This window comes from Sander lucioperca, chromosome 12 (assembly GCF_008315115.2).
Source record: "Sander lucioperca isolate FBNREF2018 chromosome 12, SLUC_FBN_1.2, whole genome shotgun sequence".
Taxonomy (NCBI): Eukaryota; Metazoa; Chordata; class Actinopteri; order Perciformes; family Percidae; genus Sander; species Sander lucioperca.
In genome coordinates, this window is record NC_050184.1 from 38,048,393 (window position 1) to 38,067,556 (window position 19,164).

The window sequence follows — 19,164 nt, forward strand, 5'->3', positions numbered from 1 at the left end:
GGTCTTCGCCGAGTAAAGAGACGCTCCTCCATGTGTGCGTATTTAAGTGATGTTGACAGCTAAGTGTGCAGAGAGCAGGTGTGTGCGTTGTTCACCCAGTGATTCAATTGTTTTCTTCCATTTTTAGCGTCATATTCTGCCCCCAAGGGCTATCTGATTATTGAATCGATTGGTGCAATGATGAACAGACAGGTACTTTGTGGTAGGCTTATCACCTGACCCCGGCAGGGGCGATTGTAAACGTACAATAAGAAGCTATCAATAATAGATACATTGTCAAGACAGAATTAATTTTGAGTTTGTAGTTTGTTTATTCATTATGCCTATTTGTTGTTGTTTTTAATTTTCAATTAATAGACTTTTTTATGACTTTTATATTTGACTTTTCAACGCAATATGTGCAGGCCTTCAGACGACTAAGGCCTTTATTGTTTATACGCTAATCGTACCTCAATATTGAGCATTTTCCCCAGTTTTAACTACAAATACCACGGCATAATGAACGCCCGCCTGTCCTCGTGCGTGGCGAGCCGCAGCGCAGTGGGGGTCTTTTGTCATCACTGGCCATTGACAGCCGGGGTCTCGCGAGCCGCACGTGCCCCCGCATTGATCCCATTGTGCGCGCGATTGCGCACAGCTGTGTTCGAGACTGAGATAAACTGAACTTTGCCAACTGCACTGAGGGTTCTCCGTGTTTCTGAGTGTGCGATGCATTCTAAGAAATAAAATATGCTCACGTGGATAATCTGCAACATCGCTTAAAAACAGGCACTTATCCAACGATTTATTGAACAGACCCTAACAGATGGCTGGATATAGGAAGCGTTGGGGGTGGGGGCATCTGTTGCTTGGATGCTCACGCGTCACCGCTTGCCCAAGATGATGTCTCGTGCTGAAACAGCATTTATCCACCTCGCTAACGGCCCTAATCCTGGTCAGTGTACTGGTCATAAAGGCGTGTGTGTGTGTGTGTGTGTGTGTGTGTGTGTGTGTGTGTGTGTGTGTGTGTGTGTGTGTGTGTGTGTGTGTGTGTGTGTGCGTGTGTTCGTGCGTGTTGCCCCATGCGATGTGTACAGCAACAACTCTAGACTAATGTGATGTGCTTAAAGGTCCCCAGGTACATGCACCCTACCCCCCACATGCACTACCCTCTGTCACAGGAGTGTGAGCATGGCCTACACCACACCTGCAGCCTGCATGGGGAATTGGAGCCTCGCAGCCTCCCACAATCCCCATCAGTTTCCCAAATGACTGACTGACTAACGGAGAGGGAATTTAAGCAGTAACATACATAGCCAGCCTTCTGGAAGAGGTCACGGTGGACACATCTGATCTCAACCAACTTTTGAAGAGTTTGCATAATTTTGACCTGGGTACTCCAAATATGTGTCTATCGAATTTACTTTTTAACAAAGTTATGCATTCATCACCATCTAACATGTTCCTAAGATAAAAAGGAAAAGATTCACAAGTACACTTTGTGGGTTCCTTGAGTTTTTGTGACAAAGACATTCTTAGATGCATGCTCAATTTAGACATATCCAAAATACATTTTTGTTTAAAATACATTTTTGTTTAAAGATCTGACCAAAAAAATGCCATTCTTACATTAGCTATTTAAGTTCTGTTTTTGCTATTAATGGCGGTAACCCCTGTCCTTACAAAAAACACTGCCACAAGTGAGTTGTCTCTCGCTCTGGTCCCCTGGGACTCAGAGTGGAATGGGAGGGATTTGTGTGCTGTGCTGACAGATGGGTCCTTGTTCCTGTCTTTTTCTTCATCTCTATCTCCCTCTCCCTTCTTTCGCTAAAACACAGACACACTCACACACACCAAGACTGCACGAATACAATAGGAATTAAAACTCTACACACATGCTCCCTGGTCCGCTTCTGAAAGCTGAGCCCCTTATAGTGATCATAAAAGATGGAGGGAGAGCGTGGATTTGCAAGAGGGGTTGGCTTGGAAAGGGGTGGGTGTGATGTGGCACAGGATGGTAAGACTAGAGAGATTAAATTGTATTGTTGTCAAACCCATATTAAAAGTTTGGTTGGGTCAACCATTTGTTTGTATACATTTTAAGTTTTATCGTAGCACTTTGGAGAAAAGCTTCTTGAACAAGTTTATGTGCATATGCACATCCGTGTGTGTGTGTGTGTGTGTGTGTGTGTGTGTGTGTGTGTGTGTGTGTGTGTGTGTGTGTGTGTGTGTGTGTGTGTGTGTGTGTTAAGAAGTCCCAGGGCTCAGTTGCCTCCATTTACTGCTCACTGAGGCCGATTATGGTTACATAGCAGACTTTCCTGAGGGAGAGACTGACAGGCCTACTGACTCTGCTGCACGCATGGGAACATCAGTGGGCTAACACACACACATTTGTGAATCATGGACTTTTAACCTCAGTTAAATATCCTGATGATTCTTACACCAATCACCATTCATTTTTCATTGTAAAACATTATTTAAAAGAGGATATTTTAGATAACTCTAAATGTTGAATAATTTGAAAGTTGAACCTCAAGCCAAACATTTTCCTTTTTTGATACTGTACATTACAGCATAAATTAAAACAATTTTGCCACCTGCAGCCAGCGTACATTATTTCTTTACACATGACGCATGATAGCAGTAGACTAAAAATTGTGTGTGAATTGATGCCCTCCAGAGATGTAGACAATTATCTTTATCTCCTTGGTGTAGGAATATAATTCCATGTTTTGACTTCACACTTTTTGGCAAATGTCTTGCCATATCCATAAAACTAAGATGTCAACAACTTTAGAGTCTTCTGGTTTACAAAGTGAGTTTTGATAAGATCTAGCAGCATCTCATCCTGGCAATATGAACAGATTGTGTGCAGCTTATTCCTCTTCCTTTGGGCTAATGGATTTGGAAAACATTCCAATCGGGCAGAAATGTAGCTACAGAATGGGAATCAGGCCTGAGGGCAATTCTCACTAAGTGGGGAGAGAGCCATTAAACAAAGGTGCCTGTGGTTTCATATTCAGGATACTTTACAACCTTCGTCCCAGGACATCAACAGTGTTTTGGGGTGTGCTGTTAGAGGGGGCAGAGGAGGAGGAGGAGGATCCATCTGCCATGCTGCCGGTCCTCAGGGAGACGGGCATATCCCAGGGGTGTTTTGGAGAGAGAGGGGCTGAAAGGATTACACCCAACTACTAATCAACAACGGTAATCTGTGGGCCCCTGTGCAAAATCTCCTCAGATCCAAACAACAATTTGGGACAGAATAAAAAACATCAGTGTACGGGGACATCTAACTGATGTTGAACAACCTGACAAATCCAAGGACAAATCCAGGTGATTTTTAATTGGGAGAATCGACTGTGAAGGTGTGATTGGCAGAGAGCCATGGTGTCTCTGTGATCAGGTGCAAGTGTCCCACAAGTGGCCTAGACTGATTCCCAGTGTGACTATTATGCAAATACAGCAACTAGACAAGCCTGCAACATAAATTAGTCTAACGGATAAAAGCACTTTTCTAATCACATCAGATTGCAAAAGGTTTTTCTTGCGTTTTAGTGTATATGACCCAAAATAACAAAATATTTTTAACAATTAAAAAAAAGAAATACATGTATTTCACATAAGCTGTTTTCATTATTTTCTTTTAATTAGTTTTTTTTTTTTTTCATTTCTGTAGGCAGGATTAAGAAATTGCCTTAATTTGTGTGTAGTCTTGAAGATAAACTTTCAACAGCTGATTTCATGCTGATACAAGGTGAGCCCTGCAGAGCAGTTTTCCCTGAACCTTCGAAAGACTTTGTCACAGCAGGAACCGACACAAGGTGCAGCTGCTGAGCTGTTGTCCTGGCAGGTCTCTCCATCGGGTAAAAGAATAGCAGGGAATCAAGTTGCCACTAGTTTCATGGTCCACTTTCATTATGGTTTTAATGTCTGGGGTCTGGAGTGGTGGGTTTAAAGCGCCACAGGACTATAGAAGATGCTGCCTAATGATGGTGCCAGTCCTCCAGGGCATAGGGAACTGGAGCATCCTGGCCTGCACCTCCTCTGCCTCCTGCAGTATGCCCATTGGCTAGGCAGCCTCTAAGCTCCCTATCCCCACAGCCTCATTGTTTAGTGGGCCCAGCACTGTCAATATTAAGCCTGGCTAATGTGATCTAGAGGCAGCTGGAGCAGCCCCGATTATTACCATGACACAGCCGACCGAGGGGTGTAATATCATTAAAAATAAATCAGGTGGTTTGGAGATTTGTAGCAGGAGGGACTTTGAATGGCATTAGGTGGGAGAACTGCCATAATTTCATTAGTCAGTTGGGGCACCTCAGAGGATCTGTTGAAACATTTCCTTTAAGTTGGAGTAATTGAATTTGCTTTCACAACACTGCACACAAAATTAAAGAAAGGGAATACGATGAAGGCATTCTTTCCAATTATTGCAAAATGATTTCAGACATGTAAAGAACTATGCAGACATCTGAGTATAATAATATAGAATTATATTTCATATAGCTAATTACGGCATATATTGTAGGTAATCTATTTGAAAGCAGACATATAGGATATTCCTGTTATTATTAGCCTTTTGTGGTGGATTACTGTTGCAAATGATGAGGAAAACGTGAGGCACTGCTAATCTTCTTAAACTGCTTGCCACTGAGCTGTCTGCTCGGCAGACTCATCAGCAATCAGCTGACAAGTGAATAGGCTGCAAGCTGATAGAATCTATTAACATTAAAAACATTAAATAATAAAAAGCTATTCTATATTGTACATTTTATTTTGTTTCTTTTTATGTTGATAATGGGCTTAGTCGGGATGACTTTGTTGGGGGGTCTTTTTCACTCATTTTGCATGTTCGATCCACTTAAAGCGCCGGTTCTGCCGTTGGTCTCGCAGCAAGGGTCTTATGTCGCTATTGTTTTGACGCTCAAGCCACATAAACGGCAATTTCAAGGCCCATTGAGCGCGCGATGGATTGTATCCAAAATCCACTGAAGAGTGGATAGCATTGATTATTGGAAGAGCGGGGTAGAGGGACGCCAGAAGTTGTAAATCTGTTTTCCGAGTGACGTTAAATGCAATAATTTAACATCGAAATAGTAGCCTATGTCACAGCCATAGATAGATCATTTTACTTAGGCCTAAGTAATAGTACAAAAGTATGAGCATCAAAATATAGCCTACTTAAAGTAGCCTACCAAACGCAAAAGCAGGCTACTCATTGTGCAAAATAATATAAATATCTAAATAATGTTTAGCCTATTATATGATAGTAGGCTATTATAATCAATACATCATAATGTATTTTTTAAATTTATATTTTGTATTATTATCTGAATCTGCAAAGTAACTATAAAGCTGTCAGACAAATATAAAGGAGTAAAAAGTAAAATATCCTCAAAATAATAACATTAAAATTGTACTTAAGAACAGTACTTGAGTAAATGTACTTTTACTTACTGTACTATTACTTTCTACCACTGGATTGATGGATAGACAGACAGACAGAAGGTCGTGCATAATCGTTGTTGTTGTTGTAGTTATTAATATCATTAACAATAGCTTATACTGTTCTCTTTGAGTCACAGGGTCTCTGTGTTATAAAAACATGCATGAGGTAGACCTGCGACTCAATTACTGAAAAGAGATGTTTTTATTGAGTTAAAGCCAAAAGCTTTGTGGCATCTTGTGTTCCTGTTGTATACTAGTGACATCTACTGGCACTATTTTGAACTACTGTCTCCCTTGGGTTGTGTCAGGCCAATGTGTACAGGTGGTGGAAGAAATATTCAGATCCTTTACTTAAATAAAAGTAACGATACCACAATGAAAAAATACTCCATTACAAGTAAATGTCCTGCACTCAAAACCCTTACTTAAGTAAAAGTATGTAAGTATTATCAGCAACATTTACTTAAAATATCAAAAGTAAAATGACTCATTCTGCAGTGAAATGGCCCCTGTCAGTGTTTTACTATTATATATGATGTGTTTGGATTAAAATTACTACTGCTTTAATGTGTATGTTGCATTTTGCTGCTGTAGATGTTTAAGGTTGTGCTCATTTTAACTAGGCTACTTTATAAACTGTTGGGTGGTTTAATCTACAACGATGCATCATATTCTATAAGATCATCATATGTTTAGCGTTGCGGTCCTGTGAAAACCTTTGTCTCTAAAAAATGTCAACTTTTCATGAGCTCAGAACAATAGCCCTGTTGTCAGCTTTGTGACGATTTCCAGCTGATCCAAGAGGGGTTTTTTAAGTGTTTCTTTAGCTTAAGAAGGCAGAAAATTTAATAATTTTAATTAAAAAGTTTACTTTAAAAATATGGAAGTATTATGAGCAAAATCTAGTTATCAAAGGTCGAAGTACTCATTGTGCAGCAGAATGACTCAACAGTGTTATTAGTCTGATTATATCAATTCATTATTGTTTTAGATGTGTTGCTGTGTAAACAGCATTGTGATGTTGTATCTGGTTGTGGTGGAGCTTTTTTACTGTTGGACTTTAATCTACTTATAATAATGGATCATACTTTATATAATGATCATGTTTTTTGTATTTTAAATCTTAATCTGCAGAGTAAATATACAAAATAACTATAGCTGATAAATAAATGTAGTGGAGTAAAAAGTATAATGTACCTCTGAAATGTAGTGAAGTAGACGTATAACAGCATAAAAGCTCCATCAAAATGAGTAAATGTACTTGCTTGTGATTACATAAAAATTGTGTATATAAACCACAAAACAAATATATGTATATTTGATTCTGTCATAAACATAAAGCCCATAACATTTTTGGGGCCCCTGTGGCTCAGGTGGTAGAGCAGTTGCCACCAATCGGAAGGTCAGAGGTTCAATCCCTGGTCAAAGTGTCCTTGGGCAAGACATTGAACCCCAAATTGCTCCCTATGCTGTTTCATCGGTGTGTGAATTTAACTGCAGTCCATTTACTTGTTTAAATATTTATAAAAGAAAACCAAATAAAATAAAGCAAACTATATTCTTTGTATTTCCTCAGAAACGTCAAATTGTTTACCTGCATTTTGATCCATTTGCATATATTACTACAGGCCAAATGGCAACCTTAGCTTATTTTTGTCAAAACCAACAATGGTAATCAATGTTATGTGGCAAAATATGGAAAGAATATACTGCACACAATATCCATGTGTGGACATTTAATATGACAGGCCACTTGTAGTTCCTTGTGCACTGTTCTGGCAATATATTCTGTATGAATCCTTGCCATTCAATCTACAACCTTCACAGAGCAAACCATATGCTGGAGTCTAAATTTGGCTCTAGTCATGGTGAACTGTTTCACACCTAATGTCCTCTTTTTCTGAGCATGTAGCATCAGTGTCAACAAGTCTGCAGGAAACAGTAGGAAGAGAGTATCTGTGGAGAATAAATAAAGAGAACATGTATTTATTACAACCTATTATTACCGCATGCTGGGTTTTGGGACACAGACTATATGACACGCCTTATAGCATTTCTACACATGAGTCTGAAGTCAGTTAGGCTAAAATCTGTGTATTGAGCTTGACATAGAAACCCTTCACATTGCTGCTTCACTCCCACACACACATTTCTGACCCAAATAAAAGCATACAGCTGAGCCTGCTTCTTTCTATATCTATCCACCTCTTCATTCTACACTTGAGCTTTCATGTCTACTCCTACGCTTTGCTTCACAAATTCACTCACATGCTATTCCATATGTCCACCTCTGCCTCACCTGCCAGTCCCTGAGCATCATCAGCATCATCATCTTGCTTTTCTCCTCCCCTCCCCTCCACAGGATACACACAACTGACACACTTTACTTCATAGCTTGAAATCTCCTCTCAGCAGCCATAGCGGCAGCTGGTGCAGAGACCTGACACTAAGTTTTTGGCTGTAGAAGACGTTAGGAATGGCTCCTAAGAGAGAACCCTCCATTAAGAAGAATCCTTCACCAGTGAACCAACCCAGACTGGGTCCTCCTTACCCCTGCCTTGCTGCAGCACCTGCAGCTCCAAAACCGGCTCCAGAGCAGAAACCTAGGATGCTGCGTCTTTCGGATTCACCATTTGACCCCAGTACTTTGGAGGTGAGTGGAGTAACTACAGTATGCTTTTGATCACAAAGCTAATGTGGGTCATTCATGAATTAGGACTATATTTTGAAAGTTCATGTTTTATTAATCTTAGCCAAGATAGTGAATCTCAGATAGAGATACATAATAGTAATTATTTTGTCAATTTTCAAAAAAACATGACATGCTAATTATTTGCAAAGTAGCGTTCTATGATTTTGACCTTAATAAGCTATCAGCATCCATCTGAAATGAGACTGAATCTAAGTGAAAAAAAAGAAATGGGACACTGAAAGTAATGAGTCAGTGACCTCCTTAGGGAGAAAAAGGCTGTTTCCTGCCACAGTATGTGCTATTTATTTCATCAGGAAGGTGATTCCAACAAATGAGTGTAACCTACACATCTGTGATTATTACAAGAAGCAAAATAACCAAAACAAATACCTAATTCAAAACTAAAAGTGAGGAAAATGTTATTTTTCACTAGATTAATAATTTAGAGAGTTTTACTTGACCCATTTTCAAAGCTAAAAAATGGCTGCAAAGAGAACAGACCCCCCCCCCCATACTTGTATCCTGTGACTAAAAGCTTGTGAGACAAATAGAACCTGACCAACCTGAGGCACACACGTTTATTGACATACTACATATATAGTATAGTAGCCTATATCTTGGTAGTGACAAATGTTGGCTGCTTATGTTAAACAAATTACAACATGTAAGGCAATATGGAATTGAGCAAAGAGAATGAGGTTATTTCGAAACTCTTTAATTCATAGTTTGTCGAGCAGCAAAGTATATACTTTGGAAATGAAGTAAATATAAATCAGTTAATACATTTAATTATCAGTAAATATGGAAATGTAATCAACTAAGTAGGTACCTATATCTAAGTAGGTACCTACTTAGTTTATTTGACCAATAAAGACATGTTAACATTACATAAGTCCAAACCATTACAGGGTTCTGATCAAAGGCCGGCATAGGTCAGTCAGACAAAACATGTATTGAAGAAACTCAAACTATATTGATGCCCACATTAGACTTTGTACTAATGTGCTTTAGCTTTGCTGCCATCCTCATGTGCTTTAAGTGTTACACTGTGTTTCTGTTACTGCATGCTTTTATGGAGTGAGACTGACCCATTTAGCTTGTAAATGATATGTGGGCCATGTTAAGACACGTCTCACTGTGGGACCACAGACATGACTAGGAGCTCCTGCTGGGCAAAGACAGTGCTTTATCCAGGCTGTTGAGAGATGTGGCATCAGTCCATGATCACACAGGCCTAAAGTAATCCAACATTCCTGAACGGCCAGACACACTTATCCTTAATGCAAAGCCTAGCAAAGTCACTCACTGCAATCATGCATTAATTTCCCCAAGTGGGATCAAAATTGTCAAAGTCAAACACACACTATAAAGGGAAAAATACCATCAAGTCTCTGAGTACTTTGACAGTTTAAGGGTAGGCTGCTCAAATGTAATTTATATTAAAGATCCCTTCCAAACATTTTTTTAAGACATAAAATATTGTCCTTGGAATAATGATTTGTGTCTATGTTTTTTCAACAAAAAACAGTGCAACTCGCCAGAAGCTCTTAACTCAGAAACCTAAATATGCACTATTGTAATTTATAAAATGTAACTACTTGAAACAAGATGTCTCCTACTTCACTGGGTCCATTCTGAATGTGCATTGGAGGCTTCAAATGTCCCATTCACACTAGTTGTGATGTCACAAAATCCTGCTTATAGATATATGCCTTAGACTCAGATTTAAGGTGAGCACAAGAAGCAAAGAAATACACATTTTTGAGTGGAGAGGGACTTAAGTATTTACATACATTAATTATTTATGTAAATCAGATTGTGGCATTTAGGACTTCTTACCTTTGTTAAATTCTTAAATTCAGCTTTTACCCCTAAAGTTACTTATTGCATGATGTATGCCTATCTGCCACCTCAATCATAAAGGCTACTGTACATCACAAAACATACATAGATCTCTATTCCTATATATGGAGTGTAGCTCATGTCACTCATGCAAGCACGTCGTGCGTGCTGTACGTCATGACGCACTGCTGCTAGAGTTTTCTCACTACCCTGCCCTTCCCTGAGAACCGTCACACATTCTTTGGTTTGCCGACGCCTCGGACACACCTCAGCCAACACACAGCCATGGTGGGTTTTTTGTTCCACTCGACTTGACTAGCATTACCATCTTACTTGTGTAATTAGCTTCTTGTTTCAATAAAATGGTTACGTTGTGCAAAGATGTTAAGTTGAGTTTGTATGCCTGAATTGGCTCGCGGATTGCTAGCGGAAGTGCAACTTTTGAGAAGCTAACATTAGCTAGCACGGTAACGTAGATAAAGTTAACAATCATATGAATAACGTTAGCTAATAATTAATATCACCAAAGTATCCGCGTGTATATTAATCATTGCTAAATGTGCTATTATTAGGGAATATCCTGTTTGAGTAAATCTAACTATGTATCTATCTAAATACGTTCAAAAGCCTTTTGAAGTTAACCCAAGCTAGCTTTGCACTACGGAGCTAAAGGAACCTTTTTCATGTAACGTTGGCCTAATTTCTCTTTGAACAGTCTGACTTCTCGGAAGATCAAATCCTTGGTAAGTTTTGATTTTGTTTTGTGACATTTTCCAGATCTCGCTTGTTTTGCATGCTTTCATTCTCGCTTTGTTTCAGATGACCCTTTGCCCTGTATCTCCACTGTCACCCTGCGCTATGCCCGCCTGTCATGGTAATCGTGGTTTTATGATAGGTTTTCCTTCTTTATTTCCGTACTGTTTCATCACTTTCCACTTGCAACTGCTTGTCCTTTCCAGATTGAATTTAACCTGGATCAGATTCATGGTAAGTCGGTGAAAGGGGGACCGCCTTAGCACAAAACTGATGGCTATCTCGGGAGTGTTTAGGGTGTGAGCTGCATGTTGGTTTTGGGTAAACCAAATCTGTTTTAAATGTGAACGAGAGTCGCTTTGCACTGTTGTTTGGTACGTCAAAATCACATTATAATACTTACCAGCTTTGACCGTGTGTTGCAGTGTTTTTGTATGTGGTCACTTTTAAAGTCAAACGTAGCCAAAGCTCATATCTGTTATCATTAGTCTTGTTCTGTTAGACTGTAGTCATTCATAGTTGTGTCAGTTGTGCCATAAACTTTGCCTGTTATCTTCCAAGCGGCTCATCTCCTAGAGCGTGCCCTTTTTTGGTGCTGGATACAGTGGTGTATGTTTTTTGTCCTAGGGCTGGTTTGTTTAAAAGTTAGTTGACATAATAGGCTATAGCTACTCTCACTCTCCTCCTACTTTCCTCTACTCCTCTTAATACCAAATATGGTGTTTGGAACAGCACTCCCACACCAGAAGGGAAGAGGCACATTCCTCAGAACAGGAAGAACTCCACAACAGTGCCTGAGCTTTTTGGGAAATAGCTTGTCCCATAACATTAGGTCCAGACTGCTGCCCAGATATTGTGTAATCCGACTCCATGTCTCCCTGATGGCTAGATCTTAGCCAAGCTTTTTGTTTGACTGTTGATTCAAACTAGAATCCTTGATGTTAGATCAAAGCTACATTAATCAACCGCATGATCAATGACATGATTGAGTCATTGCTGAATGATGATTAAGCCTAGGTAATTCCACCTAACAAAAATACTCAATACTGCAATTTAAATGCTTCAGAAGGCTTAGGTATCTCACAGCCTAAATTACTCAACAGCACTGTAAAATATCAATGGCAAAGTGGAGTTGGCAAACAGTAGGGGTGTCAGATAAGGTTATTAAAGTTTTGGGAAGAAAATGTTCCAGGCCACCTGCAAGACCTTTCTGCCCGATAGACTCTTGCTGAATCTGGTAATATTAATAACTAAAACAGTGTAAGCTACTGACACATTAATCTTTTAATGGTTACCATAAATGAGTGACAGAATATTAGAGATGACACTGGAATGACATTAACCTTAACTGAAACAGATAATTTGTATAACGTTCACATTGTTTAATCAAATTAGTTTTGTTTTATATTTTTGCGGGTGATTGACTGAATGACCTACATTATGCACATTTTGGGGTATTTCTTGGTTTAAAGCCTCACAACAATTAACACAAAACAATTAGTTGATTCATTAATTATTTTGTGTTGTTTATCAAGTGAAATTGCAAAACATGTTTACAGCTTTTCACATACGATTTACCTGTTTTTCTACATTTTATATAAATATATTTTGCTGTTTTGACCCTTGGTCACACAAACAAGCATTAAGATCTAAGGCAATTCTTAAAATACTTTTATTGTAATCTAAGAATTTAAAATACAAGTTTGAAGCTTTTATCTGATGTTGATGTTCTGTAGGAAATGTGTTTGCTTCTGTTCAGACCTAGATGTACCGTATTTTGCTCAATTGAGGAAGTTAAGTGTTTGCAACGTCAACCAGCAGAGTACAGAGAGAGCCATTTTTCAGTGCTTGTGTCACACTCTACAATGGAAATAGTAGTGACATAGTAATTAAAAGAAATCAGATTTGTTGAATGTTTGAACAAAGCTTGTCCACAGAACATACGTTTGAGATTGCCCATAGAGTAGTACAAGAGGTGTATCCTGGATAGACCAGTTAGAGTTATCTTGCCTAGAGTGGCAGGGTTTCTTAAGGTGGTAGGGTGGGGTTTGCCGTCAGACCGGGGGAGGGGTACGACAATGATGACTACAGACTCTGTACTAATAATACTATGTATTTAACAATTATTTATTAAACACTAAATATAAAATTTAAATAATATATAATTCATAAATTTTATATATATCTATATGGCTATCTGCCACATGGTGAGTAAATGTTTGTACCAAATAGTTCTGTTTTTCAGTCTTCATTTTGGTGAAGGTGCAGCTACTTTCTTCTGCTCCTCTGCTGTCTGCAGGTCGGAGCTTTGCGGGGGGCGGGCCGACACACACACACAAACACTGGCGCACACACCAGGCGCCAGCCACCACGTCACTTCTGTTTACCTCCGGCTACTTAATTAGCTAGTAAGTGGCGATTTTTGGCAGCCAGCCTTCCAAAAGATAGAACAATGAAATTAAATGTTAACCGATTATTAAAGTGGCCATATTATTAGAGGTCGACCGATTGTGGATTTTACCGATACCGATAGCTAGGTTGGGCCGTATTTGCCGATAACCGATTAATCGACCGATAGTATTTATAACTTATACAGTTGACAAAATACATACATTGTTTCAAAAAAAGTCCAGACGCTTTTGCCAATAATCAAAATAATAATGTCATATTTATTGATATTACACCCACAGCAATGCTACACAAGCATGTGTCTTGTCTAAAACAGTTCTCCTACATATTTGGAGTCATCCAGTGCAAAAATAAACATAATGAGCATTATAATTCATATAAAGGACAAACAATCTCAAAACAGTGACGCCATTCTTCTCTGTAGAACGGTTTAGAACGGTAACAGACGATCTCTGACCTGGAGGGATCTATCTTTCCCACTTTATACTATATATATATATATATATATATATATATATATTATTATTATTTAATATATATATATTTGTTCTCGCATGGATGCCCATATAAGGCGTAATGTGTGACAGACCTGCCTTCCCATTGGTTGAAAACATAAACAAAGGCATCATGGGAGATCCCCTTGTCGGTAGCACCTACTGTCTATGGGTAGCACGGAGTTAGCGGCAGAAATGACCGAAAACGTGATGAATTATGGACATCAAGTGGATAAATCTTGGATGTAACAGTTTGGATTTAATGCTCAACAACACCGAAAAAAGGCACAAGTTCCAGGCTGGATAGAAAATCACCTGTAAAGGCTAGAAAGACACCAAAGACACCCCCGTGACGGCTAACTCGTTAGCTTTTAGCTGCAGCAATCAGTAAGTCTCTACTTTTAACTGTTATTAAATGATCTAAATATGAATCAGAGGTGCCATTTGGGATCGTGTACGAGCCTTTAGGGTTCTGATTCTGACATTTGAGTCGGACTTGCGTTTATTTTTGTCAGTGTTTTAACCGCTTGAGGTAAGTTAGCCTACTACTAATGTTTAGCATCATCTCAGCCTCGAAAGCAAACAAATATACTGTTGTGCTGTTCTTTCTCTACTAATGCAGCATCTATTCAACAAATTAATATGTACTGTATACATACCTTTTTGCTGTCGATGCTTTAAACGAGCATCTGATGTCAGCCTTCTCCGCACAGCATGTGCTCTCCGTGCAGCGCGCAGTAACACGTGTTGAAAATAATCACCAGGCATCAGTGATAGTTTTTATTTCGCCTCTAGAGGCCGCTATTGTAATGCATGATGCCAGCAGACCCTTCTCAGCTCTGCATACTGTGTAATGAATGACAGCGCGCGCCTCTACAGCAACGGACGCAACCATCGGTATGGATTTTTGCCGATAACGATAGTTCCACCAATCAACTATCGGTGCCGATTAATCGGCAAAACCGATGAATCGGTCGACCTCTACATATTATGCTCATTTTCAGGTTCATAATTGTAATTTGAGATTGTATCAGAATAGGTTTACATGGTTTAATTTTCAAAAAACACCATATTTTTGTTGTACTGCCCAGAGTGAGACCTCTTAACTTCTGTAAGATCTTTGTCAGTCACACATGCGCAGTAGCTAGGTAAGGATTACATGAGCTAGCTATCTGTTTCTCCAACTTCAGCCTGTACAAGGCAGGATTAGCCGGGAGACGTCTTCTAAATGAGGGCGCACTTCCAACTTTGTGTGGAATACCTGCAGAACAGGGACATGTAAGTAGTTTATTTTGTAGATTAGGGTGAATTTGTGTGTGTTGTAGCAGTGTTTTGCCATTGAGAACAAGCTAGCATGCTAGCGCTAACATGCTAACGGTTAGCCCCCTAGGCCCCTCGTCTCGGCTAGTTACGTAGAAAGCCGTGCAGATTTTGACCAGCTCACTCAGAGACTGTAGGCAGGACACATTCAGAAACCCGTATCTCACTCAAAACAGCATGGATGTTTTTTTTCAAAGTTTGTATGCGTGTGGAAGCACCAGAGACACAAAATAACACCCCAAATCCCAGAAAGTGATTTTTTTCATAATATGGGCACTTTAACCATTGACCGACAAGCAGGAAATGGAGTCTCAGCTCCCCTGTCCTGAGGCTCTGGCACATGTTCCGCACTCCATGTCCGCGGACAACTGTAGACTTGTACCGGTTAATGTTCTGTGCACTGTCGGACACATGCAGCCACTGTCCTGAAACCGCTTGCGAGACTGACAAGTCCACAGCAGCCCGTGGTGTTTATGGCCGAGCCTGTCTCCACCGCCCCCACCTGCAGGTTGTCAACTGTGTGGTTTGGAATTAAAGGGAGAAAACAGGACAGAGTAACATGGTGGATATCGCTCATATACATTTTTTTTGATGACGTAGTTAAGGCAGCAGGCGTGTGTTGCTTAGGCGGCCGCCTTAACTGCAAAGTGCTGCGGGAAGCCCTGAGTGGTATATGAAACATGCAGGTTTGTCAGTGTGGTGCTGTGTGCCCTGCCTGCTCAGTTTAAATTAAGGCCTGCCAGCAGAAAACCAGATCATGTCATCGTCTGTTCTTTCTCTTGTCTGCTTGTTCTCATTTTCTGGCTTTTCTTTTCTTTTTTAAAAATCTATTTTCAGTTCACATTCTATCTCCATATCATTCCTCAATGAATGTGTGATTATCTCTTCTACAATAATTCGTATCCCTACCCTAATTCATCATGTGTCTGTGTATCCGGCAGAGTTTAAGGAGGCATTCCTGCTGTTCGACAGGACAGGAGATGGCAAGATCAGCTTCAGCCAGTGTGGGGACGTCATGCGGGCCCTGGGACAGAACCCTGTCAATGCGGAGGTGCTCAAGGTCCTGGGCAACCCAAAGGCTGAGGGTGAGAGGGGGGATAAACTTACTGGGAGTTATACTTCTTTAGTGTACATAAATTATTGGAGACTAATCTAACGGTTGTGTGTTGCAGCTGGAGGCTCAAAGACTTGCCTTATTTATTCGGTTTCTTTTTGCAGAGATGAACAGCAAGATGCTAGACTTTGAGCAGTTCCTGCCCATGTTCCAGGCCATCGCTAAGAATAAAGATCAGGGCTCCATGGAGGATTTTGTTGAGGGACTGCGTGTCTTTGACAAGGAGGGCAACGGCACAGTAATGGGAGCAGAGCTTCGTCACGTCCTCACCACGTTAGGTAAGTTACATTTTTAACACCCATGACTGGTTAGCTGGATGGGAAGAGTTGTTTTGAGTTGATTTCATTATACACACTATTTACATTTTTTCACTTACACAAAAATACTGTAATCCCCACAATGCATAGGGTCGGTGCAAAATGAAGTGACTAAGACTGAACTTTGAATTAAATTATTTGCATGTTATTAATTTGGCATCATTGGGTGTGCACATGTATTTTTAGTGTTAGTAATATCATTGTTTTTACTTACCTTTTTATTTCCTGTATTGTTCGTTTGTGAAATCCCTTGTTACCACATTTAAAAAACCATTGTAATGTCACTCATGTAAAATGAATGAATGAACGTTTTTATGTTTCTTTATCAGGTGAGAAAATGACAGAGGAGGAAGTTGAGACGCTCTTGGCGGGACATGAAGACGCAAATGGCTGCATCAATTATGAAGGTGAGAGGAAAAGAAATAAACAAACAAGATGGTATAATTAGGCCGATGGTGTGTGACGATGCTGTTGCCACAAACCTGCAAACTATTCACTGAAACCTCAAACCCAGTCTTGGCAACGTGATAATGAAACCTCAATCATGCATTATACTGTATGTGTGCTTTGTTGACAATGTAGTTGTGTTTTTTTTTGTTTGTCTTTTCCTTCAGTAAATCGAAGTTATCTGAAGGCAGTCATTGGAAGGCTTTTTAACTACTAAACTATCACTACAGTAATGCCATGTTACTGTTCACTGTCTTTGTGTCTTTACACTTTGGTTAATTGACAGCTGAAAGAGGCCCTTTACAAATGTCAGCTGCTGATAGTGTGTTAACTGTTCTTCCTCCACAGCATTTGTCCGCCACATCATGTCAGGCTGAGGGCCGGTACGGGCATTTGGTATACCATGAGATGCACCGCCAGGCTTTCTTCCATTTTAGTTGTTAAATAATCCACTCCCATTAAGTTATCCTAACACTAATCAGCTGTAGTTATGCTCCTTATATGTGCAGGAACATATAACAGGAACGATGTGCTGTTGCAAAGTAGATTTGACCCGTAGCTTCCTGTGGGGAAGCCTGGTGGTCCCTCTCATTTTAGTCTTGAGGCTTTAAGCCATGTGTATCCTACTGCTGTTCTCTCTCTCTCTCTCTCTCTCTCTCTCTCTCTCTCTCTCTCTCTCTCTCTCTCTCTCTCTCTCTCTCTCTGCAGCCCTCTATCTTTGCCCCTGGCTGCAGCATGGCCCTCTGCATGTGTCTAGGACTCCCCTCAGTTTATAAGGGGATATGGTGGACACACGGGGAAGTGACTGGTCTCATTCAGGGAAAGCCTGGTGGCCACTGTTGAGTAATTTGAGCTAATGGGTATGGAGGTCACAAGGCAGCTCTTCTAATCTCGTTTGCATGTCATTGGTGCCTATTAAAATAGGCTTTTCCATCTGTTCGTGATAGAAGTGCTGCTCTTTTTACAGACTGATAAAATAGACAGTTCATTACATTTTAGGCATGTTCCTTTATAATCGAATATAGCCACCAGCTTTGGGAGAGTGGACCAGTCCCTTTTTCTACTAACCAGAGAATTGCAATGAGTTGCTCCTGTGCTGATTTTCTCCTCTGTACTGATGGAAGCTGAATTTGTAGCTGGCCGCTCTCTGACTGGACTTTAGCTCCCTTGATCTTCTCCCCTTTTCTCTGCTTCTCAACTAGAGGAAAGCATACAGCAAGGATGGCTTTTCTAACCAGCTCTTCTTGGATCATAGACCTGGCCAAATGCTATGGCTAAATAGGAGATAGAGATGATTACCTCACCTCTTTCTCTCAGTACCCTCTTCAATCCTTCTTTCCTCTCCTCTTGGAGTGGGTCTCTGCCAAGATTTAGACCTTGAATCTCACACTTGTCTCTCTCTGCTCTCTGTTTTACAGAACTGGTCAGGATGGTCATGAACGGGTGAAGACAAAGAGCATCCAACTTTTTTTACCCTGTCACATGTACCCTCTTTTTGCAGATAGCTTCTATAGCCCCTCCCAACCTTTTCCATTGATTAGTTTTCCACATTTAATTTAAGAAGTGCCTTTACATTCCCTAATAAAGACCACAAATAGCCCTGGCTATTGCTGCCAGGTCTATTAACATATGTGACCAACTTGTATACATTCAGAAGTCTTACTGCTTGCATTGTTTGCAATAACATTCCTGGTGCAGCACTTAAGATGACATCAATTGATAATGATATACTGTACATATTCATACTAGTGTTTCAATGTTGGATGGGACATTAATATATATACGGTATACATAACTGTCAGCAACCTACTGTATCATTGGCTAAGACTTGCTTTGGCTAAGGAACATGTTCTTGCAGTAAACGGTATATTCAAAGTCTACATGAGGTAGAAAAGAAACATTTCAAATGGGTTCCCATGTTTTTAATTCACCCCAATTTTGTTGCTGCATTTAAATAAATGTTTTCCCCAAAACATCTTTGTTGTTTTGATTGGATTTGTTCAATTCCACAGAACAATGTGCAAGATTAGTTGCAGACTAAGACTGCATTGTGTTATTAGGTTTGGCGTAATGCATTGTTTTCCCATTGACACAAGAGGGCAGTGTTGCTTCTGTAATCTGCTTTGTTAAAAGCACCACTTAACTGTCCATATATTCAGTAAGAGGGATATTATGATCTACTCTTTATGCTCTTTTTAAACTAAATGAAGAATTTAAAGTACATCCTGAGTGTAAGCTTTGGTGCTCAATTCGATATAAACCTTTATTGGCTGCATGAGACAATTAAGATTCTCTGCTATTGGTTGCAATTGTTTTGGGACATTGCAAACTCAAATTTCAGTC

The 19,164-nt window shown here is 39.9% G+C and overlaps 1 protein-coding gene across 6 annotated transcripts; it reads left to right on the plus strand.

Annotated features, from left to right (window-relative positions):
- Positions 1-7,894: 7,894 nt before the first annotated feature.
- zgc:153867 (uncharacterized protein LOC337226 homolog) lies at positions 7,895-18,797 on the plus strand. 6 transcript variants are annotated; one of them, XM_031283821.1, is made up of 7 exons: positions 7,895-8,086; positions 10,927-10,954; positions 15,885-16,028; positions 16,162-16,335; positions 16,704-16,781; positions 17,170-17,217; positions 18,240-18,797. In XM_031283821.1, the coding sequence occupies exons 1-6, from the start codon at positions 7,910-7,912 to the stop codon at positions 17,196-17,198; spliced, it is 630 nt and encodes a 209-aa protein (XP_031139681.1). In that variant the 5' UTR covers positions 7,895-7,909; the 3' UTR covers positions 17,199-17,217; positions 18,240-18,797. The 6 variants fall into 6 exon arrangements, with proteins under 6 accessions (XP_031139681.1, XP_031139674.1, XP_031139668.1 ...); XM_031283814.2 differs by having other exon boundaries at positions 17,170-17,204; positions 18,240-18,795; XM_031283837.2 differs by lacking the exons at positions 7,895-8,086; positions 10,927-10,954 and adding exons at positions 10,107-10,255; positions 10,683-10,710 and having other exon boundaries at positions 17,170-17,204; positions 18,240-18,795.
- Positions 18,798-19,164: the final 367 nt, after the last annotated feature.

Coding starts and splice junctions, on each gene's coding strand:
- zgc:153867 (XM_031283821.1), top strand. CDS start 7,910: ATGGCTCCTAAGAGAGAACCCTCCATTAAGAAGAATCCTTCACCAGTG. Junction 16,336..16,703: donor TCACGTCCTCACCACGTTAG/GTAAGTTACATT, acceptor TTTCTTTATCAG/GTGAGAAAATGACAGAGGAG. Junction 16,782..17,169: donor TGGCTGCATCAATTATGAAG/GTGAGAGGAAAA, acceptor CTTCCTCCACAG/CATTTGTCCGCCACATCATG.